The sequence below is a fragment of the Heliangelus exortis genome, chromosome 1 (genome assembly GCF_036169615.1).
Source record: "Heliangelus exortis chromosome 1, bHelExo1.hap1, whole genome shotgun sequence".
NCBI classification, from domain to species: domain Eukaryota; kingdom Metazoa; phylum Chordata; class Aves; order Apodiformes; family Trochilidae; genus Heliangelus; species Heliangelus exortis.
Window position 1 is genome coordinate 176,245,611 of NC_092422.1, and position 27,348 is coordinate 176,272,958.

General features: G+C 35.0%; 1 protein-coding gene and 1 long non-coding RNA gene across 2 annotated transcripts in view; both read right to left on the reverse strand.

The window, feature by feature from the left end:
• The window catches only part of LOC139791489 (uncharacterized), a 267,301-nt gene that overhangs the window by 15,078 nt on the left and 224,875 nt on the right, over positions 1-27,348 (reverse strand). Inside the window, exon 2 of the long non-coding RNA XR_011723940.1 lies at positions 674-2,990. This is a non-coding gene — a long non-coding RNA (uncharacterized lncRNA). The remainder of the gene's footprint in view (positions 1-673; positions 2,991-27,348) is intronic.
• POT1 (protection of telomeres 1) overlaps positions 1,586-27,348 on the reverse strand; it is a 52,177-nt gene continuing 26,414 nt past the window's right edge. The window contains exons 8-19 of the mRNA XM_071733779.1: positions 26,199-26,489; positions 24,360-24,515; positions 19,249-19,406; positions 17,137-17,225; positions 15,979-16,023; positions 15,366-15,522; positions 12,386-12,591; positions 9,698-9,833; positions 7,234-7,328; positions 6,636-6,727; positions 4,074-4,179; positions 1,586-3,452 (exon numbers count right to left, since the gene is read on the reverse strand). Of these exons, the coding sequence (XP_071589880.1) occupies positions 3,340-3,452; positions 4,074-4,179; positions 6,636-6,727; positions 7,234-7,328; positions 9,698-9,833; positions 12,386-12,591; positions 15,366-15,522; positions 15,979-16,023; positions 17,137-17,225; positions 19,249-19,406; positions 24,360-24,515; positions 26,199-26,489 (1,644 nt within the window). The 3' untranslated portion in view covers positions 1,586-3,339. The remainder of the gene's footprint in view (positions 3,453-4,073; positions 4,180-6,635; positions 6,728-7,233; positions 7,329-9,697; positions 9,834-12,385; positions 12,592-15,365; positions 15,523-15,978; positions 16,024-17,136; positions 17,226-19,248; positions 19,407-24,359; positions 24,516-26,198; positions 26,490-27,348) is intronic.

The window sequence follows — 27,348 nt, forward strand, 5'->3', positions numbered from 1 at the left end:
GAAAAACATATATATTTGCCTGATTTTTCCACAACTCTGTTTTAGTATTTGGCTTTGTCCCTTATTGCAGTGTCCCACTTCTTGCCAGATTCAGGTATTAATGCAATGGCTTTGGCTAAAATGTGATCCAATGTTAATAAATTCTCATGGTGTACAACACTGGGGTATCAAAGGGCTAACCACTCAACCCTGTAAACACAATCAACTCTGTTCCTTCTGTTGCAAACCTCCATTTGGTAGCCTGTGGGCTTCACTCTTTTTTGCAATCCCGCTTTCTGCTGCTCTGTAGCCAAGGGAATAGTGTTAAGCAAAGCATTTCAAAGTCTTGTCTGTAAATCTCCAGATTCCATAACAAAAGCTGATGAGGAAGTTCAATCAAGACTGAACAGCAGGTCACCTACCAGAAATGCCTCCTGGTTTCTGCAGTGTATGCTATTTATTTACATTTTGTCTTTCCAATTGGAGTTTCAAGAGAGTGTGAGGCTTACAATAGTTTAAATGCAACTGACTTTGTAGAAACTTCCAATCTGAAGTTTTTAAATCGCTTTGAAGGAAGGACTTTGAAGAGCTCAATCATACATGGTGTCCCTGAAAACACTATACCACATTTATTTTGTTTTCTGGTGTTTTAAATTTTTTTAAAATCTATTTTATTACAATTTTACCACTTTACCTGTGCACCTGGAGGGACAAACATTCCTTTACTTGTTCTTTCATGGTTTTTATTACTTTGCCTCACAGCTCCTCCTTCACAATCAGATATTCTTTGCCCTTGCCTGTGGTGATGTTGCTGTGCACTTTATCCTTCACATTCCATGCATATTTGCCACTTACCCCACATTTCCAGTAAGCAGCTGATGTTTAGATGTAGTGATCCTGTATGCTGGGATATTTGTGGATGGAGGAATAAGATGAGATGTCAGGAAGACACTGGATCTGAGTCTAACAGTGTTAACCTGATCTACTATTGGCTCAATTTTTGAGTGTCTTTAAGAATTTCAAAACTATTTTAATACTCTATTTTAAGCTACTAACATAGACATTTTACCCTTCGATGTTTTCAAAACTCCAACCATACCTGATTAAGAAACTGACTAAGTGAAATGTGACTCCTGTTTCTATTCAGGAGGGTGCCAGAAATGGCTGTCAGTTATTGTTGGCTGAGATGCTCAGCTTTCAGCAGTCAGTGTCTGTCAGTGCTCTAAGTGTAAGACACAGCAGTCTCAAGACCTCCACCCATCAGTCAGCTATTCACAGGCCTCAGCACTGATCAGGAGAAGTAACTAAAGGTTCAAGCCCTATCTCAGTGACATCCATTGCTTTATATAAAGGCTACCAATGAGACACAAACATTTTCAACTGTCTGTGCAATAATTCCTTTCTATACAGTGACCTTTAGTACTGTCAAGTACATAATTTTTAGTTACTAATTAAAATTATTTTATGAAGTATATTTAGAAAGAGGATTACACGTATATTTCAGTCTAAGAAACCATAAAAACATTCATTTGGAGCATTGTCTTGGACAAAATCTACTGATAACAAAGTTTTCACAGTCTTATGAACAAGTAAATTAAAAGTTAAGTACAAGAAAATATTTGAAAATCTTTATTAAGCATTTTAATACAATATTCAACAGTTAAATGATCAAGTTATATATACAGAATTTTCTGGCAGAGATCTTAGACAAGGGATGTGATGAAACTGATTTAGTTTACACCAAGGTTTGAAACATTCTTATTACTTTACAAAGACTTATTTAGAAAAAATGTACACCTACATATCAGAGTTGTAAGCAAAAAATCTAAAAATAAAAGCATTTCCTCCCAGTGTTTTCATTCACTATATACAAGAAAAGTAAAAAAAGGACTGACTTCAATTTAACCCCTATTTTCTGAGCTAATTCAGTAAGTAGCCAGCATCTAAAATGATGTATCATTTTAATAACTTGTTATAACTATACTTATGTGTTTATTCACAGATTCAGGCAAACATTCGTAAGCCAGTGCTGCTCTTTTGTAAACTGCTTGTTCAATTCCAAAGTTTTGTTTTTTTCCCTGCTTTTTAAATGAAATATCCACAAACCACTTTTAATATTGGTTCTTCCTATATATGAACCACTAAAAACCACATTACCTGGTTTATGACATATAAAACCAGTATAATATTTCAGAGTATGAGAAAATTATCAGAGGACATTTAGATGAAATTTTAAATGATGAATTGCATAATCTAGTAGTAAACAGCCCTGAAAAATTGAAAAATGCTATCTACCATAAAAATAATAATAATCTACTTACAAGTATTCCATCTTACTTCTGAACTTGCTTAAACGACAGCTGTTGTAAATATGAAGTAATTTTGCTCTGAAGAAACATGTCCTGAATTTGTCCTATGGATTTCTGAATGCAAAGTAATACCAGAGCAGTTTTTCTAGTCCAGCAGTATTTCCAAGCCATGATATCACTAGAGATCAGTTCTGTATCCCTAAATTCAGTCATAGAACCTGATAATGCAAGACAGAAAATGCAGATCTGGGCAGTGTAATCTGACAGTGAATTTAGCCAGATATAGGAAGGACTTTGAAAACACTGACCCAGCTAATAAGCATGCTAACAATTTGGTACTCAAGGTACACAATAATATTAACCATGATCTAGCAAATGCCAATATTAATTTTACACTACCCTACTTCCATGGCTTGACTTCAATTTTGATGATAATCATTACATGGTCCCATTCTCAGTTCCATCAAAATCTATAGTAACACAGCAGTTATCTTAGCATGATCAACAGGAAGAGTTCTGCCTACATGTGAAAAAATATCAGTGCAGAATCAAAGGAATCTCTAAAAGTGAACAACCTCCTTGTTAAAACTGGCTTACTGAGAACAGCAGCATCTGCTTGCACAGAATAGTCTGAGAGAAAACTTACTTAAGATCTCTTTTTCCCCTATCTCTCCTGACATTTATTTTAGTACAGAAGCAGCACTGACTGACTATAATTCTAAGTAAAACTCACTTGTTTAGAGTAACTTGATCACTTCCTTTATGACAGACAGATGGACACCAGATTGCTTTAATCAGCCTGAACCCAGCAGCCTCCAGTGAACAGCTCAGCACCTCCACTTGCATTTCAGATCATAAGGTTGTACAGTAGGAAAGTAGTAAATACATCAAAGCATAATTCCCATTTGTATCAATAAGCAAACTAAAACTTCATACATACAGATTGACTTCCTCAGAAAGGAACAAAGATTTTTTTTTTTATGCAGTCTAATGCAAGAAAGAAAACTCAACCTGGATTCTTACTGAATTGCTTCCTATTAGAAGCACATCATTATACAACATCTTCAGCAATTGTAGTGTCAAATATCTGGTAACAAACTTGGTGTTTCATCTCATTTCTGACATTATAGGACTTGATGAAGCATTCCAGCCATGGCAAGTCATCTACAAACAAAACACAAATTATTGCTTAATACACATTTCCAACTTTTATAGGAGAGAAGTATAACTTGACAAGGACCTTAACTAGGATATCTAAGTATGTACAACTTTAATAGAAAAAGAAAAGAATTGTTAATATTGAAATTTTAATTTGTATCTTAAAATCTCCCACACCACCTAAACTGGTGTTCAGTGACACTCCTCCAAGCCTTGCCCTCCCAGGCTCAGTGTTGTGTATCTGCTGAAACAATTGGTACTGGTAGATTTTATTCAAAAGGTAAATCTTGCCCAAAGCATTTACCATACACTGAATTCCCCAACATTCAGTACAAGGGTGTTCTGGTTAAAGTTGATATAAATTCACATGGCATGTTAGTGCCTGCACAGACATGACTATTTGCACCTCACTGCTTCCTACATGAGAACATAACTGACCTTTAGTTTTCTTTCTCAAAAGAGAGTTCATTAAAGAAATGCATCAAAACAAATTATTTGGAACTCGTTGCACTTCTCTGTTCTGAGTTTTGCCACGTCAAAGTTGAATTCTAAGACTTTGCATATGGAATAGAGGACTGAAAGATCCTTCCCCTTCCCATCTCCCTTTTAAAATAATGGCAAGCTGACCTAATTTTCTTCCTGGAGGACAGAGCATATTCATGGTCATCTGCATCTTTTCCTGAAGAAAACTATTAGTTAAGATTTCAGAGGCAGGAATTTGGAAAAATTTCTCCTGGAAGAGAACACATAAGTAAAATGAGTTGAAAGAACAGTAAGAAAACATTTGCCAGAACCCTGACTGCATATTCTTTTATCATTTAAGGAACTTAAAATCATCCATTTAAGTAACACATAAGGAACTTAAAATTATCCATTTAAGTAACACAACAGAAGAACAATATTATTTCTATAGTTATGCAGATACAGAAAAAAACCCCAAACTTTCTGAAAAAAATTACTAGTTTCCATTTTAGCACCCATGAGTATTCTGGCACTACACCCATCCAGAAAGCAGATATGTGGGTCTATATATATATAACTGGCAGATATTTTTCATATACCTCCATAAGCTGACAATGTTATGGCCAGAGAGGATCATCCATCCTCCTCAACAGTCCCTCATGCATTGAGAACATTTTTTGAGAAGAATGAAGTCACTTGAAAATGAGGGTACACTTGAATCTGGTTTTATAAAGGTGGAACTCCTTTGGTTTGAGTTTCATTTTTTGTTAAGTTCTAGAAACTATAGAGAAAACATTACATTGTGGGACACGTTTCTGTATGGAGGAGAGTAAAATAAAGAATGGAACACTGAAATATTAAATAGATGTCTTCTGTGTATTTTTGAATGATATTCAGTAACATGACCAACAAAACTCCCATTCTTTCCAAATTTGTTACCTGACTTTTTACCTCTGAAGGCTCATAATATTATACCTTCTCAGAGTTAAGTTTTTTGATGGCAATTTCCCCTTTTTGTTAAAATATACAAATACAGAATAATCTGCCTTTGTATAATTTTTGTGTGACATGTTTAATGGGAGTGATCAGAGGTTAGTGGATAATCCAGCAGCAAAACTGACACAGATAACTACTTTTTCCTGTCTGTCTTCCAGTTCTTCTGACTACAGAACTATTCCATTTTTCCTTCAATGACTTTTCCGATACAAAGTAGAGGAAAGAAAAGAACTGAGGGCATTCCCATAAAAGTGCAATTGGCAGCTAGTATAAAGTTGCACTTCAAAGTAGCCGAGTTCCTTTTGCAGGTGGTGCTGAAGAACCTCAGTTGAGGCTCAAGAACCTCAGTTGAGGCTCAGAAGGTATTGGTTTGTGTCTGAAGTGCCACTAGCAAGAATGTTAGCAGTTGGCACTTAGAAGAAACTGTGGCTAAGCTGTGGTACTGTGCACTAGCTGTGAAGAACCTGATATTTTTGAATTCTGCAACAAGAGATGGTTTAAAAAACTTTTCCCCCACCTTCCTTTTCCAGTTTAGCTTTTCAATATAAAAAGGAAAAAGGGCAGTAGATGGAAAAAATTACTTGCTGCAATGGAGATAGCAGTCTTTGACCTCATTTGCTGCTAATACAGCGTGTATTTTAAAAACCCCACATTTTTCACAACATTATTTTTAGTTACAGTATTAAAATTTTGACAAAAGAAGAGGGTACCCTTCAAAGTCCCATTCAAATTCTTTTAGCACAATGGAAGAAAATATGCAGATATATACACATTCAATAGTACTGCATAGGGGAAGGCAAAACAAAACAAGAATCAAACCACTACATTGTTTCTTTGTCCTATTTTGGACAATGTTAGAGCTCTGAAGTGCCAGTACATTGATTATTTTCCATTTGGGTGGATAGATTACTCCAAATATGGATTGTGAGATCCTGATATTTCCAGCTGTGAATTGCTGGAATAAGAAAATGCAGAAATGCCCTTACAGAAGAACAAAAAGTGCTATTTTAGATTCCATTTCTCTTTTTTACTAAGTTGTTCTCACTTTTTTATCACTTTCCCCTTTCAAAATGGTTGACATACCATCTTGAAGTTTAGGATAGGAACTTAAAATGTATTTGTGCATGTGTGTGTAAAAACCAGAACAAACAAACCAACAAAAACCCCCAAAAAAGTAAACCAAAAGGAAATAAATAAGAAAGCACATAGCATATTTCTACACTGCACAAAAAATACATGTAGAGGAATAAATTCACTGAGGAGGATGCTAGACATACACAATTCATCTTCAGACCTAAACTTGAGGTGTAGGAAACAATGACCAGCTCTTGACAGTCATAAATCCTCCACCTTCAGTATCACAAAAAATTCTTAACTCAAAATATCTTTGTGCATCTAACTGCTAATTAGAGTAAAAAAGGAAAAAAAAAAATATGAAGACTAATTGGTAATCTCAAAAATGGGAGATGTTCGAAGTAGATTCTTCAGAGGATTGTCCAAAGTCTGTTGATTTAGAGAATATTCCTTAGTGACATGCCTTATGGAATAGCAAATATGCCCACTATGTTTACAGACAAAACCAAGCTGGGGGAACTACAAATGTACAGAAGCGAAGAATTAGAATTTATTTTTACAGACTTAAGAGCGATAAGAACATAAAAAACTGCACAAAACCCAAATAAAACCCAACCCTACATAATCTGTAGTCTAGTTGTATCTAGATTTACTTACATAATCAAAAAGGTATGCATTTAGTGCTCCTGTTCCATCAACTAGTGTAAACTTCATAATAAAAACATACTGGAGTGGCTCAATACCTAAAACTGAAGAGAGCAAAAAAAAAACCTGTTTCTTAATGTAAATATGCAAGACAAACCATAACAACTCAAGCTGACAATATCTGTCCTTTAATAGTAATTGACTCTGTATACTATTATTAAAAGTATAAACTGACCGGCCAAAAAAGAGGCTCTGAAGAGCAAAACATCATTTGTATTTTGAGAGCATATTTTAATTTCCCTAGAAACACCGTAATAGGTGAGTCTAAAAAATGTAGAAGTATTTTTAAGCATTTATTCCCATACTAGTAAATGAGATGTTAACTTTTGCTTAGATCTTTGATCCCATCTTGGTAAGGTAGATTAAAGTAGATTTGCTCTTAATTCAGTTACAATATGCTACTATTCCACCTGAAAACTGAATTTTAGAGCTTTATAATTCATTCATAAATATAAATTACATGCTTTCTGCACAAAACGGCAACTCAGAAACCAAACTATGTCATATAAACACTTTAGAATCAAGGCATAGAAGTATCATCTCAGCTGACCTTGTGCTATTTCAGTTGGTTCCCATGATGGTTGTTGCTTTGCTGCAATGGAACTTAGACTCTTCATAGGCTTTGGACTTGAACACTGCTTGCACCTAGCATTCAAAACAAGACACTGAGACTAACTAAACAATGATTTATTTATACTAAAAGCTTTCTGCACAAAAAAAAAAAAAAAAAAATCTGAAAGAGGGTAGAGTTAGATTGCACAAAAGGAAGAAATTCTTTAGGATAAGTGTGGTGAAACACTGGAACAGGTTGTCCAGACAAGTTGTGGCTGCCCCATCCCTGGAAGTGTTCAAGGCCAGGGTGGATGTGGCCTTGAGGATGTAGTGTATGAGTATGTAGTGAGTATGAGTGGCAACCATGTAGTGAAAGATGTTCCTGTCCATGGCAGGCAAGATGAACTAAATGATGCTTAAAAGTCCCCTCTAGCCCAAACCACTCTATGATTTTAAGACCACAACACTGCTAAGCAAGTTACTCCTAAAGATGTATCTATATGTTGCTATTTTGTTTTTCAGCCAAACAATTTTTAAATTTACATTTCATTTATTTACATCTCATTATGTAAAAGCAGGAATGAATCTGAACCTGTAGTACACTATAAAAACACATCAGGGTTAGAGGAGAAATTTAGCTTTAGCTATGTCAAAAATATTAACTATTAAAATAATCTCTATTTGCACCAGTAGTTATAAATTTTGCATGTGACACATAGTAAGCAAATGCTGCAAGTTGAAGAAAATAGTGAAAAAACGTTTTCAAAGTTGTTCACATTTGCCTCAAGAAATAAAATTACAGAACTATACTTTTCCAAAGTAAGCTGTATAATACACTTTGAACTTAAAATAGACATTTTGTATCTTTCAGAACAATATGCAAAACATATCATAAGAAGAAACAGCATTTGTTCTGCTCAAGTGATATAAAGCCAAGCTCAATGAAGTTACTTTTTTCCTTTAAAAAACTCAAAGTCCAATAAAGTAGCTTAGTTGTGAATAATATATTATGCAAGTGTGCATGTTTATTTATATATATGTCAATATATATATTTATAAAACTACATATATATTAATATTCCTGCATATGCACACACACATAAATATTTATACAGATATTCAAGCTCATTCATACAGCAAAAATAAGTGCTTTTCATCTATTATACAAAATCTTTTCTAGACTTTGCTAAAGATATACCACTGAGAAAAAAACGTACAGAACAAGACTCCAAAATGTCAATGTCCTTGTGAAATTCCCTACTAAATATCCTATAAACAACCATGAACTATCTTACAGAGCACTGGCGTTTACAATACTGCCATTTATATACAGAGCAGGATGTCTGAAGGTGAGTTGTGTGTAGCTGGGGAAATATATGGATTATGAAACTGCAAGGGGAAGTACTTTGTGCTGGTGAATATCCAGTCCCAGCAGGAATACCCACATTGCCTTTATTTAAAAAAGCTGTGGACAGCCCTATCTGGAAAGGTCAAAACAATATATGACAAGGAGAAATAATTATCTGCATTCATTTGATAAGGCCCTTATGGCAAACTTTAAGGATCATGTGAAACACAGTATCTCTGCACAGAAATTGTTTTACTGCCTACATGACTGAGGTAGTGCAAAACAGCACTTCACTTGAACATACAAGGATTGCTGAGAGAGAGGAATCAGTAGATTGCATGAAATACATTGGTATTTCTGAGCTCAGTGCTGTGCAGCACTAGGAGAACATCCTGCTCCTAGCTCTCATGGAGCAGGATCATGGATACCAGAGCTAGATGTGTGTACCATATTCCACAGCCTCTTAAGGCTGTGAATTCAGAAACCTGTTGGAGTCATCTCTACAGTGGCTGACACACACAAACAGGTGAGGCATTTTGCAGTGTTGAGGATCATAAGAAATGTGAAATAGTGAGAAAAGACTGTCCAAAATCTCTTATTTCTTCCAAAACCCAAGCTTTCCCAATACTGACAATGAGAGAGAGAATGAGATGTGGATTGATATGTGGAATTATTTTCTGGGTCTGTATGGCATGCAGTTCTAAAGCAATGTATATTTTGACTCTAGTCCAACGAGTAAGATCAGATAATGCTATTTTTCCAGCCAGAAACTGAAAGATTTATTAATTTTGTGTCGACTCATGTGCTTTTCCACCTCTGCAGCACATTGCATGGCCACCACACCATGGGCAAGACAACCTGGGCTGTTGTATAATTAAGGACATAAGATTTATAGAACAAGATACAGGCCAACTATAGTTGTTGAGTCCTTTGATATGGGGTAGTAGTGTGGCATTTCATCCTTGACCTCAGTACTGCTGATCATGTTATGTATTTTGCATTAAAGAATCTTTGGGTAGGTTGTCCCTTCAGCACTGTGATTTGAACTACTGAAGAAGATTATATCTATTGATTATTGCAAATACTAAAATATAAAAAAATACTTTTAACTTACCCATAATATTTTGTTCCCCCTTGTACAAGAAAAGGGACTGAAAGATCTAATAGTTCAAGGTCGTTGTCTGTGGACCTCACAGGAATAACACATTTAAATCTTTTTGTAAGCTTCCAGATTTCCTTTAGTGTTCCACCTATTAAAAACAGATATAAAACAAAAACAAAAACCTGTAATCAAGAATAAATTGAACAACTTGCATTTCTTGGTTGATGCTCATTTCAGGACCTTCATTAAAATTGAGACACACTACAGAAAAATGCTAAAATAGTCCATAACCTTCTCACTACACAACAGACTCAATGAAGAAACACAGATGCACATTTATCAGAGCAGATGCCTGTAGATCACTGTAACCATGAAGCTGCACTTAGTTAGCATTACTTTCATATAGTTCCTTCTGATTTTACTAGCAATTTTCATCTGAAAAAAAGAAACTGACTTTTTGCAATTGCTCCTGTTTTCTCAGTCTTTAAAGTGGCAAAAGTTTATAAATTTTTAACCAGTACTTTATGAAAACATAGTTATTCAACCACATCATAATTGACATGAAGTGAAAAATGCAGAACCATCAAACTTCATGCTAATTTAAGTTCTACAAAATATTGTAAGGTGATTCTGCCCCTCTGCTCTGTGAGACTCCATCTGGAGCACTGTGTTCAGCTCTGGAGTCTTCAGCACAGCCAAGATGAGAGGAAGGCCATGAAACTTATCAGAGGGATGAAACTTCCAATACTTAAATACCTTTCCAATACTTAAAGGCAGCTGGTAAGAGAAATGGGGACAAACTTTTAAAAAGGGCCTGTAGTGACAGGACAACGGGTTACGGTTTTAAATTAAAAGATTTAGCCTAGATGTAAGGGAGAATTTTTTTACAATGAGAACGGTGAAACACTTAACAGGTTGCCCAGAGAGGTGGTAGAGGACTCATCCCTGGAAACATTCAAGGTCAGGTTGGACAGGGCTCTGAACAACCTCATCTCGTTGAAGACGTCTCTGCACACTGCTTTTAAAGGTGCCTTCCCACCCCAATTATTCTATAATTCTATTCTATGATATTTGTTACTTGTATTGCAGTGGTAGCTAGAGAAGAAATAAAAATCAATAAAATTGCTTTAACAGTGATGCAAGAACACACAACATGAAACCCTCTCAATGAACTTCACTTCAAATAAAAAAAACCAAACAAACTGAGGCACAGGTATTTGAAATCGCTTACCAAAAGGTCAGGGAAAAAAAGTACCTTCTCCAAATACAGTGATACAGATAAAGCCTCTCTATGAATAAAGTCTCATTCAAGGAATTAACAAAAAATGCAGAATAGTTTCAACTGACATTGCTATAAAGTCTCCAAAATTTTATCTTTGATATGAATCACGGTGATTTAATGAACAAATAATAAGGATATGCAAGGAACATTGATCTCCTTGTTAAGCCCTAACATTGCACTCTTTAGTTCAAGTAATCTGTAGCAATGGTTATGGATTTCCCTCACTACCTATGGAAGATCACATAATATTCTGTCCTGTATCCAACTGTTTCCTCAATTTCAGCACAGGTTATCTGTACCTGGAATAGTGCTTGGAAGATTTCTAGATAGACTTTAACATCTCCACCTCTGAAAACTTGAAGATAAAAATTAAAATAGTATGTGGTTTTGGTAAGTTTTATGAACAATGCTCTGGGAAAAAACTGCTCAAACATTGATTATGCCTTTTCCTTGTATTACCAAGAAGAAGCACATATATCCACATGCACACATACTTAGCTGTTGGCACATTAATATCTGAAAAAAGGTTATCAAGTTATATTTTTCAGTTATTTTAGAAAAATAGAGTAGATATTGGTTTGGTTGTTTTTTTTTTTTTCTTTCACAAAGATAAGGTTGGATAGAAAAAACAATATAAAAAAAAAAAAATCGTTTGGAACATGTCAGAACTAAAACAGCTATTGAAACTAGCTGAATATAAAATAAAGCAGAAAACAGAAGGGGTTTTGTCACTGATTCTTACACAAAGGACCACCTGATTTACATTTGCTTATTCGCAGCATTACTTGAGCACAACTGAAGACTTTGTTTTAAACTCACAGTTGTACTATATGCAATTATTTATTGCTTTTATTCTATTTAAAAAATTCCTTATTAATACTCTTGCTGAACTACTTGGTTAAAAATTCTGTGGCTATTGGTCTTCACTGAGAAAATCTGGTAAAACCCAGACCAAACAAAAAAACCCTCATGCTGTGAGAAGCTCTATTAATCTGAAACAACACTGACATCCAGAGGCTGGCAAAGTTAATTGTAGCCTTGTATCACACCAAAAGCCTTCTAAAACTTTTACACAACAAGACTAAAAATAGCATTTTTTTAGAACACTGAGTTTTCATATCAGAACTGAGAAATCAGAAAGCACAGCTAGGAAAAAAAGCATTCAGATGTTACTTTTAGTAGAATCAACAATAAACTTACTGCTACAGTTTTAAAATAGACAAAAGCACCTTACAAGACCTTAACAGATGAGTGTTTCTTGTTGGCCTCAAAATTACAGATGAGGTTTTCTTTCCTTTGAAGATGCCTTTATGATCATCAGTAATTACACTGAATACAACTTCAACATGTCTTAACTTTGTAGATACTCATAGTGGACGCTGGGCCAAGAGAAGTAGTATACTTGTAGTTTATCTTACCCTCTATCATAAGCAAAGTATCTTCAGGCTGTTGAAGCATTTCATCATGCTTTACAAAATGGATAGCTATTTTCCTTTGTTTCTGGTCTTGTGTAGTCCACATTACAGAATCATACCAGGACGTATTGTGTAGTTCTAGGTTTGGGGCAGTAATGGCAGAGCCTTGTAAAATCAAGTCAAAGTTATCTCCATCTGGAACTTCACTCCTAAAACCATTTTCAAAATGAACAAGTAAATCCTAACAGCATCAAGAATGACAGAACTCTGTATTAATATAAAAATGCAGTCAAGACAGTTAAGTGTATACAGGAAAAAATAACTTTATTGCTATAGCAGTTTAAACATTTAGAGCTGCATAGTAAATGATGACAAGATAATAAATTTACATATTAACAAATATTCTAATTAATCTAGTCTTACCTAGGAGCAGTGGCTTTATCCACATATATCCATGTAAATCCATGGAAAAGCATATATATATATATATATCAGCTTTATGAGTTGGGCCTTAAAAGGGCCACACAACCCACACCACTTCAGTAGAGAGAAAAGACCATATAAGCTCATATAACTTAAAGTTTTATGTTCCAGCCTATTTCAATTTGCATAATTAAATGGAACAAAATGGAATTAGAGCAGGAGCAGAAGAGCTTCATGAATGAACTATAAAGGGAAAACCTATAATTCTGCACTAGTTTTTTTTACTTCCCTGCCCTAGAGTGTGCCACTTGTGCATTTCCAGTTGTCATCTGCCCACAGAGAATAATGCAGACTATTTGTATTTTACCAATATTACATCACAAATTAAAAATGCATTAGAATGTTTTCCCCTAATAAGACAGACTTGCTGGCTTCAAGTGGAATATGAGCCATGAAACAGATCAAAAGGACAATGAAAAAAAGGCAAAAGTTTGGGTCATTTTATAAAACACCAAAAAGAGTAGGTGTCAAGATTCATTCTGGTAGTAAACTAAAAAGACCATCAACTCTTCCAAATTGTTCTGACAATTTCTCTTTCAAAAACAAGGGGAGCAGCTTCCACCAGTGAATAACAATTCCTGCCTACGAAACCAATCTTTGACATTCTGCTATGACTGCAGAACCAGCACACAAGAGGTCTTTCTAAACATGAATTCTTCTTTTCATGAGCACAGTACTGTTCGCATGAACTCCTTCCTCTTGTGTATTCTGGATTACTGTTTTAAATGCAAAAGCAATGGACCTAACTTAAAAGGTCATCTTTCTAGATATACCTATTAAAATTCTTCCAGTCTCTACAGCATGCTGGTAGATCTCCCGCAGAGGCAGAAATGGAATCAATTTGTTTTGAAGTAAGCTACACATGAGGACTGAAATGTCTGTAATGTGAATACATGAATAAAACTACATTCATGTATATAGAAATTTTACTTACAGAGAAAGTTCCAGTTGAAGTCAAAAAACAAAACCCGATCTCTCACAAGGATTTTATATCCTAAATGCATCTCACTGCACAGTTCTAAAGGATCAAATCTGCACTGAACCTTGTTCGGTCAGGCTTTCTGGCAGATGCTTAAACATGAAACAACTTCTTCTGACACAAGCCCCTAAATCATGTTTCTTTCCTGGGCCTCTTAACTCACCCAGTCAAGGCCACAGTACAGCTCTGCTCTGTTTCACTCTTTCCTTCCACCTGAAGCACACGGTTAAGAAAAGAGAAGCTAAATTTCTAGAACATCTCTGCAAGTAGTCCCATCATCACAGCAGGATGGTGGTAGTGGGAAATATGCTAACTAAAACCTTGCAAATCTGTCTGGTTAAAAGCCTGACAAAGAAAGAGGAGGCAGCAATACATGATATAGAAGGAAGTTCAAAGCAACAGAAATGAAGACATTAACAAGCCAAGAATACATTAAAAGGCTACAGTAGTCATGAAATATTCTGGGATAAGTTCATAAGGAACAAACAGCAAATACATTAAAGAAGCGACGAAAGTAGCAGAGATAGCGGGTAATTATCTCCTTTTTGTAGCTGGGAATAAAAACTGTGTACTTTTATGCTGTGAAGATGATGAAAGATGATGAAGCACTTGCTCTTACATTAGCAACCAAGACAATGTTTTATCAACATCTGATAAAGACCAATAGCTTGGAAGCTGCAAGCTAATTTGCTAATTTGTATCCAAAAGCTGTAAGAAAAGGATACAGGGAGCATTTTATAGTCTTGGTGATGTTTGTATTTAATAGATTTTGATTGATTGTGCAAAAAATTTCAGAGAATGCGAACCTGCCATCATTGAAAGAATTTTGGGACTGATGATAGGCTAAGTCAGGCAAAAAAACCAAAGTGAACATGATCATTCAGATGCTCATGAATAGCACTATAATGCATGGCATTCAGTAGTTTTATAAAAAATAGGCCATTTCAAACAAATGTCCTTTCATTTTTGACAAATATGCACCAGAAATGGCATATGATTATTTGACCATGCATTATTTAATACAATGAAAAACTGCAGTAAAGGGGAAATAATAATGATAAAACTGTCAGTGAACTGACTCAAGTCAGAAAAAAACAAAAATACAGAGGTGAATGGGTGTTTCTCTGGTATTTCTGAACGCAGAAAAGATGCTTTCTCTGGAAAATACACTTTAAACAAAGATATATTATTAATTCACTTGGAGACTATCATACCTTTTTGTGCATCCTATTTTAAAATTGCAATACAGAAACAGGTATTTAAGTACAACCTTAGTATCAGAAAAACTAGACCGCTGAAAAAATTATTATTTTGAAACCACTCAAAAGGTTCTGCAAATGGAACTCATCTGACAATTTAAAATTTTTCCTACCTATTACCAGTGAGTTTCAAATCTGCTCAAGATTAAATTCATTTACATTCAGCTCATTTTACACAAAGAAGAAGAAAACACACTGAAAATCTAGACATACAAGACACATACAAGAATTCCTAATTTCTTCTATTGTGAGAAACACTTACAAAGATTTGCATTTGGAGCAATGAAGTTTAACAGACTGATAGAGCTTCTGGGGTTTATAAGTTCTCAGCTTTGCTCTAATGCGATACTGTTGAGGAGCTGTGCTGTTCAGAATGGTTTTCAGGTCTGTGTTACTCAAATCCTGATGATCTGTTAATACTGTAAAATAACAAAACACATACAAAAAAGCCATGCATACCTATTAAATATTAAATATTAAATATTTGGAACATGGGATATGGCTATTGCAGGTATGCATTTTCCCTTAATTCCCAGCCTCTCTTCCCTGCTCTGATGCAGCCTCAGTTTTATCAATACAATGTGTTACTACAGTCTTTAAGAGAAATCACAGCAGGTTGGTGGAGCATGGAATTCAACATTGGGTTCAGAACACTAACCATGTAAAAAAAAACAAATGAAAGTGCAGTATTTAAATATGCGCTGTTCCTTTCAAAACAGAAAAAACCAATGTTCTACATTCATAAATTTATATTCTTAGAATACATTTTCCTATAATAAGTAAAAGATATTATTTCAACCTTTGAGCTGATGTCTCAAAATATTTTTCCTCTTTAGTAAAAAGAGGATTCACTTTGAGCTCAAAATGTTTCTTACCTGTCACGGATAACTGCTGACATCTCTCTAAGTCTAATTCATGATCTAGAATAAAAAATAATTTCCTAATTATTTTCCTTTCTTCTTTATTCTTTATCATGATAAATAGATACAGCCAGGCAGACAGATACACAAAACCAAGAAGCTGAACAAAAGAAAATGGAAATCCTAATAATGTACAAAAATGAAATAGTAAAAGGAAAAGCAAAGTAAGCAGGAGACAAACACTAGACACCAAGAGTTAACCTATTTGAGGAAACATACACACATCAAACAGCAATTCTCATAAAGATGAAGACTTTTCAAATGTATACTTTGAATGACACTGCTGACATAAACTATATTCATCCCCCTGCAGTTCTTCTGGACAAGAGTAGAAGTACATTATTCTAATACCAATATGGACTGCCTGGTCTCTCCTCTGCATAATATTTATTACACATACACAGTGCTGCACATATGTGCAAAATATTTCTAAATTTGCAGTTTTATGGTCTAGACTTCAAGTATTTATTTATTCTTGGCTTTTGCATCCTTTTAGAAATATCTTGTCACAGTATGTTAATAACGGCTAAGTAATATAGGATTTTAAAAGCTAGAAGCAAAAATGGAGACTATGTCCAACCAGCTTTAGAGTTTAATTCAGTTTTATTTATTCTAGTTCTGGACTAAAAATACCATTCATTAAATAACACAGGATCTGTAGAACTGTCTGCAAGATCCTACTTTTCCATGCACCATGCAAGTCTGCAAGACACAACATTCCACCTAATGCCTTTAAAAGGGCTCCTCAGCAAGCAGCTGTTTATAGTGTTTTCAGTGCCTGTCTCTGAGGAATCTCCCTTTAGAGGGAGGGTTACATCACTCTGCCTTATGATCTAATATAGTATGACTAAGAACACTATCCGTGTTTAATAATTTCTTCATTACCTCTTATGAAAGTATTTTTCCATGTACATGAAAAGCTTCTGCTGTGAGACAAGGGATGCTGATTTCCAGTCTAATAATCCAAAAGATTTCTCTAAGACTTTGTATGTGAAAATAACATTATACACTCAGAGAAGCAGTAACTGTAACCTTATCTTGACCATATATGCATATATATATATACATATATATATCTGAGGACAGAGCAAATCAGCTTTCAATTGCCCTTACCTGTAAGATTATTAAAAGTGCTGCCTAATTCCAGTGAAGACATGCTTTCATTATTCTGACTGTCTGCCAGATCCACAGATTCTAAGAATCTAAAAATAAATTATGAAACACTTTATAATCCAGAGAAGTCTTTGATATATATACACACACACAAAAAAAAATAAACACAGAAAAAATAAACACATACACTTATATGAAATCTACTGCTTACGTATACACAAGTATAATGTTCAGACATCAATTTTCCCAAGGGAGACATAAAACTCAAGCCAGAGGCTGCAGGAGTGTGTAATAATGACACAGATGAGAAACTCTTTTTCAAATCTCTTTTGGAATTTTAAACACAGTGCCAAAGGACATCTGTATTACTGGAAACAGCTCTCTTGATAATGGAATGTGGTCTTTGGTTACCTGGCCTTTCTTAAAAGGAAAAGAGAGGTTCTGACCTCTGGATGAAGGGGCAGGTCACTCAGGAGTACAACAATGTCATAAGGTAATCAAGGGAGAAAACTAAAAAGGCCAAAGTGTAATCTGTCTACTGCTGTAATAGACAATAAAAATGTTTCTCTAAACACTTTAGCAATAAAAAAAAGACTAAGCAGAAGCTGTCCTTGACTGGATGTGGGGGGGGATACATAGTGACAAAGGATGAGACTATGGCTGAGGTACTTGATGCCTTTGCTTCGGTTTTAATTTGTAAATCCAATTGTTCTTTGTGTACTGAGTTGCCTGAGCTACAAGACAGGGATGGGGAACAGAATGAAACCTCCATAATCCAAGGGGAAATGTGTAGCAAACTGCTGCACCATTGAGGCACACAGACATCTATGGGGCTGGATGGAATCCACCCAGGGGTATTGAGGGAGCTGACAGAAGTGCTCACGAAGCAACTTTTCATCATCTATTAGTCCTGGATAACCAGGGAGGTTTTATTTGAGGTTAGAAAATGTGACACCACTCAAAATGAGGGACCAGAAGGAAGATGTAGGGAACTACAGGCCTGACAGTCTTACTTTGGTGCCAGGGAAGGCTATGGAACAGAGCATCTTGAGTGCTATGGAACAAAGCACCTTGAGTGCCATCACATGGCACCTGCAGGACAAGGCAATCAGGCCCAGCCAGCATGAGTTTATGAAAGGTCCTGTTCGACTATTCTGATCTCCTTCTAGGACAAGGTGACTTGCTTAGTGGATGAGGAAGAGACTGTGGATGCTGACTACCTGGACTTTAGAAAAAAGCCTTTGACACTATTTCCCAAAGCATTCTTCTCAAGAAACTGGCTGTTCATGGCTTGGATTGGTGTATGGCTTGTTGGTTAGAAAAATGGCTGGGTGTCTGGACCCAGTGAGTTGTGTTGAATGGTGTTAAGGCAGTCACAAGTGGTGTTCCCCAGGGCTCAGTACTGAGGTCAGTTCTGTTAAACAGATATATATAGCAAAAGGAAACAGCCTCAGGTTGCATAGAAGTTATTTAGATTGGATATTAGGAAAACTTTCTTCATTGAAAGGGTTGTCAGACAGTGGAACAGCATGCCCAGGGAAGCAGTTAAGTCACTTAGGTGGAGGTACTTAAAAACATGGATTGGTGATGGACTTGGCTGAGTTAGATTAACAGATGGACTCAATAATCTTCAGATTTCTTCTCAACTAAATGACTCAATGATTCCTTATGAATATAACACAATTCAGTAGAGCATTTATACTACATGATTCAATTTGAACATCTGTAAGTTTCACTATTTCCAAGTAACACATATGCACCTGCTTAAAATGTGCTCAATTCATTTGCTTAACTATTGCTTTTATCTGTAAAGTTGATATGACACTATAAAACAGAATAAATAAGTTAATGTGGTCAGGCCCTATTACAACACTACAAAAAAAAAAAAAAAAAATCTGAATCCCTACTTGATTGAAAATGTGAAAAATTAGTTTTTATTTACCTATCCTCCCTAATGCTTCCTCTTCATCTTAATGGTGCTGAAAACATGCCCTTTCCCAGAATTTCTGGTTCTTACATATATTTAGAACTCTGAACTGTACAGCTGTTGCTTTAGCCTAGAGTTTTCAAGAATCATCTAGAAAAAACCAAGAATGTGCAAATGAAACTTACTCTTTTAGTTCTTTAACATCTGGGTTACTTTCTGGTAAGACTCCTATTCCTCGACCATAGCAGGTGCCACCATGAAGATGAAATTCTAAATGTGAGACATCTTGGTGAGCACTTACTTGTTTTGCATGAATACTGTAAATTCTCAGAAAACTTCCAATCTTAAGGAAAAAAAAAAATTTGATAACACAAAGTTAGCTATTTACTTGAAAAAGTCAATGCCTCACAAAGCTTCTTCCTTCTTTTCACTGAACTGAAGAAAAGCTGAAGCTGTCAGGGACCCTCTGGAGATTGCCTAATCCAACCCCCGTGGCCCAAAGGAGAGTCAACTACCACAGGGTGCTGTCTCCAGCTGAATTTTGAATATTTTCAAAGAAGAAGACCCCAAAACCTCTGTGAGTGACCTGTTTGTTTTGCTTTATCAGACATTACAGGCAGCAAAGGCTGATTCAGAACCAGTGCAAGCCTGCTGGCAAATCTGATTCTCAAGCAGACTTCAGAAGACAGATCAAATGAGGCAATATATTCCTTTCCTGAGGGCACAATTTGTCTTCTTTATTCACAATGCAGCCCTCCTGAGACTGACAAGTTGTGATTTGTCCATGTATGATCACATTCAACAATTGGCCTCATGTCCATCATGCTGCATGACATACCACCTGTTATGTACAAACACAAACACATCTGCTTATCATATCTTACACTTACATTACAGGTAATATTTTTTCAGCATCAGGACAAAAGGCAACATGCTAGAAATTCAAAGATTTTGGCACTGTTCCTATCTCTGTTAGGTGGTGTCCTCAGGTACATGGAGAATATACTTCTTGTTTTGCTTAGAATTATTTTGTGTTCTTTGAAACTGTTTTGTCAAGCTACACAAATGGACTTAGGCTAACTTATACAAGTACCTATTAAAGAAGTTCTGGAGTGCTAAACATCAAACAGATCTTTTAATTTTGCTTTCCCAAGGAATGCCCCTGTCCCCCACAGAAAATCCCAAATCAAGGTTCTAAAGGTAGATAATCTGGAGACTTACACAGCTAATTTCCCTTTGGTGTGTTTTAAGGACCTTTTTGAATTAAAATAATTACCACCCAAATATTTTTTTGATGTATAACCTAGGATACTTGGCAAGCTACACACATTCAATAACCCATATTTATGTTCACTCTAAGTACCTTTTAAATACGCCTATACAAATGACTCATTATGTTCAATTTACTGCAATTAACATGAATATTATAGCAGCCAGTCTGGTAAATCCTACTTCAGCTTTAACCCTTAGAAAACTAAAAATTATTCCTATTAGACTGGGCTGTCCAGGTATACCATTTATAAATTTATGTATGTATGCATAAAAGCAGATAAAGCAGCACCTTGATTCTAGAATCCTCTTCTGCTTCAAGGAACAGACTATGACTACACAACGCTGATATCAAAATGCTCTTTTAAAATAATCACACATTAAAAAGGCAGCATATTTTCACATTCAGGCACCAGGGACATGAAAAGTGCACTTCAGCCTGCACCTATTTTGCTTCTGGCACGGAGCTCTTACCAGAGTTTTAATTGATCTTAGGGGGCTGCTCATTCTGTTAATTCAAAGCATATCAACAGGACAGCTTCTGTGTTTAGGTTACATTTAAGAGGCTTATCTGCAGGCACTTTTAACATTTAACATTTTTATTTAAAAAACAATGTATGAAAAAGTATTTACTCTATGTACAAATTTAAAACATTAAACACGGAAGAGAAAAACCCAGAAGCCAAAAATACATAATTCTGGTTTTGTCTTCTAAACTCAGGTACTACATGCATGAAATTCATGCAAAAATCAACTGAGTTACATGTTTGAGTGCAACACTCAACTTCAAGATTTATGATCACGATAAAAATGTATGTTCCTATGTATGTCTTTTATTAGATCTCTTTTCTGAAAATATTATTTATATATTTTAATATCGTTTAGACCTATACTGCAGAGATGAGTTTTAATCAGAATTGTCAAATACTGGAAAAGTCTGAAAGGTGATGAATGTCAAACCCAGCACCAGATCTGACTGTGCAAGACACTGCAATTTCCCTGAGCTTCTCTGGGAGGCAGCATTGCTTACAGTTAACAAGTGAATGTGGTTGCTGTGGCTAAAAATGTTACTGTATTTCTGTTGTTTACAGAATACCTGCAGCCTGAGCACACTTCATTACTTGACTTAGTAGAAATTATAACCTGTATTAAAATAAAGACCATGGTTTACAGACCCATCAATAAAATCTAGTATAAAACCAACTCCACACTTGGATTTTACAGCAGTTCTGTTCATGAACTACCAAACTCATTTAGAGTAAAGCTCATTTAAAACTAAATTAAAGCAATTAGAGCACATCTCCTTCAGTAATTTCAAATATACTAATACACTATTTTCTATCTAATTAAAATGTGACTATTTAAAAAAAAACTTAAGGCTAAAAAGAATTATAATGAAGAAGTCACAGATGTAGTTCCCTGTAATTAACCAACTAAAACTTTTCAGCACAGTAAATCCTCCTAATTATTTCAAAACATACAAGGTTGCCTCTAAGACACTGATGAATTCAGAATGGTCACTTATCATTGCAGATAAATGATCATTTTGGCCAGAAAGACACTCATGGCTGTACTGTATTTTTAGGAACCACTTATGAAAATAAACTGTACTAATTTTATGCCCTTTTTTACAGATAATGATTTTCAATATAATTTTTCATCATTTTATCATATCAACAGTCTAATTTTAATGAGTAAATTATGATAGAACAGTTAGCAAAACTTCTCAGTCCTAGCTACTATCAATGAAGACATGACATACACAGTGGGAACAGCTGACAATTCTCATATTCTGCATCTGAAGATACAAAACACAAAGCAAATATTTTGAAACTATGGACTAGGACTTGGAAGCATGCTCCAGGTTAATTGTACTAACCAGAAATCACATGGCAGCACAGAGCTGTTGGTATCAGGCCATAAGAGGAACCCACAGTACCACTTATCCAGTGAATGACACTACAATAAGGAAATCTCCAGCCAGTGGACAGCTGGACCCTCACTGTGCACTGACCATGGATTTTACCATCCAGCAAAATGCCCCAGATGGAGCAACCCATGTTGCAGACCTATAATCCTGAATATCTTTGGAAAAAATGGAAGAAGACAGGCTGAAGATCAACAAACTAAAACCTATGGGGAGCAAATATTCTATGGGAGAGCTAGTTGCAGGCTGTGCATGCAGATACAATTTTAAAATAACAACACATATTTCATAATTTCTTTCCAATCTGCCCCTCTTGGTATAAAGGTTGCACTAAACAATTGTTCCTACATGAAGCATCACTTTGGAGCTGTAACTCTCCTTGCAATGGTACACAACGACATCGGAGAGTATAATCTAACAATTCTGTAACTTTTTACTTAAAAAAAAAGCAACTCTAAGATACTGTCAAATGCAGAGAAGATGGCTGAAAAATACTACACTTCTGCTATTTCTGAAACCATATTGTCAAAACATCTAGCACAGTTTGATCACACAGTTCTTGCATTTACACTCAGGAAGGTACACGTGCACTAAACATTCTCCAGTTTTATAGTCCTAGACCAATGATTTTTTAAAAAACACCTTTACATAACAAGACACTGCACTAGGTAAGATATTATACAGTTGAATACAGAGTATTTAAATTATCCTTTCTTATGATATGACAATTTCCACTAGTATTTAAAAACAAACTTTTATTAAGTCTTTCATTTTAGGGTGATTTCCCCCAAATTTCATTATCGTTAGACTATTCTGTGAGATAAAATTATTTGCATGTGTTGAAAACTTACGTTTAACTGTTAGGGTATCAGTCCTTTTTCTTCAATAACTCCTCTAAAAGAATCCACTAGAAAGCAGTGCTCGAAAGACATCTAACTTAAAACTTCTACAGCTTGCATGAGTGAAAATTCTGCAACTTCGGCTACAACCATAAGGAGAAAACCAGCCCATGTGTCTCAAACCACTTTTCTTAACAGATTCTCCTTTGACATTAGAGCTTCTGTTATGCAGTATAAAGCAAAGGCACAGATGCTTTTCAGATAGGAAAGAAAGGAAAAAAATTTAGAGAGCTCATGTTAGATGGGGGTAAATCCCACATACCGCATATTTAATAGGAATTCCTGAATATAAATGGGAGAGAATAATTAATGGAATACCATCAGTTATTTATGAAAATATGTTTTATTAATAGTAGAATATTTTCCCCTTAATTTTCAAAACATACTGCTTCACTGGAACATTAGTAGTCATTTGTATCAACAGATCACACCAGTTAGCAAGAGAAAAATTATGGAAGATAACCTGAAAGTAATTAGATACTTTTGTGAGTTATTTTTGTTATGAATTCTTATACAAAGACAAGTTAATTTGCTGTCATTTACTTATGAATAGGCATTAATGTATCAAATTGTTTTCATGTCTGCTGATAGCCCCAGCCTAACAAATGGTGATCACTTATTTACTTTATGGTGAACACTTCTTTAAAGACAATGCTTTGGTTTGGAGGGCAAGGCATAAAATGAAAAATGTGTACTTTGCTAAGGTACTGTATTCAGAAGCAAGATGGCAGTGTTGCTGAAAGCTTACTTGTTTTCTCTAAGCATAATCAACATTACTGACCCACTACATGAAGATTACACTGCAACCTGCAGAAGTTTGTAGAACAGAAAACCTTTTATTGACTTTAGAATTACAGGTCTTTCACAGGACTACAAGTTTAACCCCACAAGTTTAACCCCACTTTATATCACTTAAAAATAACGTTAACACACAGAATGCATTTTCTGAGTTCAGTATTTTCACAGGATTATATATGATATTACAGTGCCTGGAAAAAAAAATTTCATGGCAATTTTAAAGTCACGAGGCTGTTTTACTCATGTTGAAGGTGTTTTGCATTGAAACAGAAGGTACGGGAAATAGAGTAAAAGAGCTATATATGAAACTAATTAACAGCAGAACTGAATTGATAAATTCTCTGAAGTGAGTTCTAAGCATAAAATAAGCAACAAGAGTCAGAAATACCAGACTGTGCATTACCTGAAATGATTTTGCCAGTTGGACGTGGTTATCATAGACCAGAATGTCCACTGTCAGTTTTCGCAGCTGATAAAGACGAACCTTATCTCCTTCCATGTCTCTTGCTTCCACTGGTACCTTCCATGTTGGGTAGGGACATTTTGTGCCATCCCATACCTGCAATGCAAATATAGTATTTCAATATGCTCAGAATACTCTAGATGTGATTTATAAAAAAAAAAAAAATCACTGAAATTAACTTTAGTTTTTTTTGAAAAAATCTCCACTAATAACATGAGCTCAATGCTTAAAATAATGATATTTTATAGTACAATCAATTGCTAATATAACATAGACTTGGAATGACATAGCAAATTTAAACCATTATTGTAAAACGTGTAAGCAAAGTAATTCAGTAAAAATACTGATCACACCATTTGAGCTGGTTTTCAGTTTGGTGGGTTTTTTAGTTTAGCAAATCAACAAAATAATTAGACATCTGTCCACAGTTTTTTAAAAAGGTTTCTCCTCTATCATGAGCAATATTTGATATGAGAAAGGGATTTTGCTCTCCTTGAAAAATGGAGGAAATTAGCACCAGCATACCAGTGTTAATCTATCATTTTTAAGCTTGTCTGACGTATTTTAATATGGATTTAAGAATATAATATTTTATGCTACTAAAAAACACACTGTCAAAGGAATTACACATCAGAAAAATTGATATACTGATATTTGATTTGAAACTTTTACCTTCCTAAGCATATCCTAAGTTTTTCTCCCCAAGTCATTATCTTTACCACACAAACCTGAAAAAAACTGACTTCAGATATGACAACACAGATAAGAGTATAAAGAAATATTAATAATTTAAGAAAGCCAATGTCTCTGTCCTTACAAAGGGTCCCTCAATGCTGAACATATACTTAATAATGAACAACTTAATTACAGCCCCAAAAAGTTCTGAAATTTTATTGGATCTCATTTGACATCTAATTCACAAGGGACAATTAAATAGAAATATTCGTAAAAACTGCAAAACATATCACACGATGACACTTTTAGATTTGTTTCTGTGCAGTGCATGCATTGTTCTGCACAAGAAAAATCTTTGCTGTCCTCATGAAGGAATAATGCAGTCTGCTGTTTCTAAAAGTTTAACAATACAGATAATACACGAGTACCAGTAAGAATTTTATAAAGTCATAACATTGAAAATAAGAGGCTAATCATCAATCACCTTTTAACTATCAACTTATAAAAGAAACAAAAAGAAATACAGAGGAGTTTCAGAATAACACCAGATTGATAAATCTGTTGCTGAAACCTGAAGTTATGCAGACGTTTTTATTTAGCTGGTGTTATGGATCACCCTTGGAAAGCACTCTCCTGTTGTGTGGCACTTCGTATTTTGCACTTGCAGTGAGAACTGATCCCCAGTGCTTATGTAAAACTAAAAGAAAAACCCTGCCAAAATTTTTTAGATAGTGCTACTTATGCAATTTTACCCAGCTGATCTAGAAAAATGAGCAATTGCTAACTAAAATACAAGGTTAAAATTTTGACTTAAGAATATTTTTCAACTTAAAGGAAACTTTCTATTTCTGCAATATTTATCTAAAAATGTTTGTGAAATGATGATCCATACCAATGCCATCTTACAAATCCTCTCAAGAAATAAATCAGACGAACAACTTTAAAGAGAAGTGAAACATCTGTTTTGATTCATAGAAATAAAATGGTCATAAATTTGCTTTGGATACATTTACATTTAACTGAACTGTATGTTTTATCAAAAATTAAATCAGAATGTTTTAATAAATAAATCTAATAAATTATTAAAAAAAAATAATAATCTACCTTTAGAAGAAAAGAAGATCCATCCACTTTTGCTTTTCCTACCAGCTGGCAAGTGAGATCAAAGTACAGCATTGGCTGAACACCAGACAATTTTGCAGCTGGTCCAGGAATAGTAAGATTACTGGCTGCCCAAGCACGTAACTCTTCTATTACTTTCTGTTCTTCATCCATGAAAGTGTACGCTTTGCTAGAGGTTCGAGGAACTACTGGAGCTCCTACAGTTCCATCAAATGTCAAAGATGAAAATCCACCACTAGTAATTCCCTGCATCTGTCCATTGTATTCCCTGATCTGTAACAAAACAAAGAAAAAAAAAAATAAAAAAAGAGGTTACATTGCATTAAAAGACATCTATGTTTCTGGTTTATCATGTGAAGAAAGAATGGACCATTGATAATTTTTGTCCCTGGTGCTAGTAGAAGGAAGCAAAAAAAACCAAACCAAAATAAAATAAAAAAGGAAATTGACATTATTAAGAAAACAAAGTTAATAAGCATAAAATCTACACAATTTCTTCTTTTTAAAAAGGTAGGCTGTAAATATACAGCACCAGTACAGGCTATTTTATTCACAAATCTCAAAATGTTAGTGTAGGGAAAACATCAGGATTGCTTTCACAGCTGTGAAAAAACCAAGGCATGAGAATGGGTCACAGAGCACAGTGAGGGCAGAGCAAAGTTATTATGGATTCCTGTTTTCTTCCTCTCACAAGAGCTCCATTTCCTGCTATTACGGAGCTGAAAAAGGAAGTATTTGTTCTAGGTGTTATTTCTTTTCTAAAAAGCAAACAGTGACCTGCTTTCATCCCTTGTATTATGAATACAACTTGCAAAATTACTCCTATGTCTACTGCCCAGCACATGGCAGGCCCCCTCTGTTCTGCTGATTTAGCTATGTACCTGCTACCAAATAAAACACAGTGTCCAATGTCTGAAGCATTCCTTCATGGATCTAGTCTAACCTTACTGTTCCCTGCACTTCATATATATTAAAGCACTCCATGACTCATTCACAGGAAATCTCAAACCAACTGTTTTGATTCATCCCTTTAAAATTAAAATTTGCTTACCAAACAAGGAACAAGACTTCTGATTATAGTGCTGAGACAATCTAGTCTAGGATTCTCACTGCTCAACTTCTAAACTTTTCA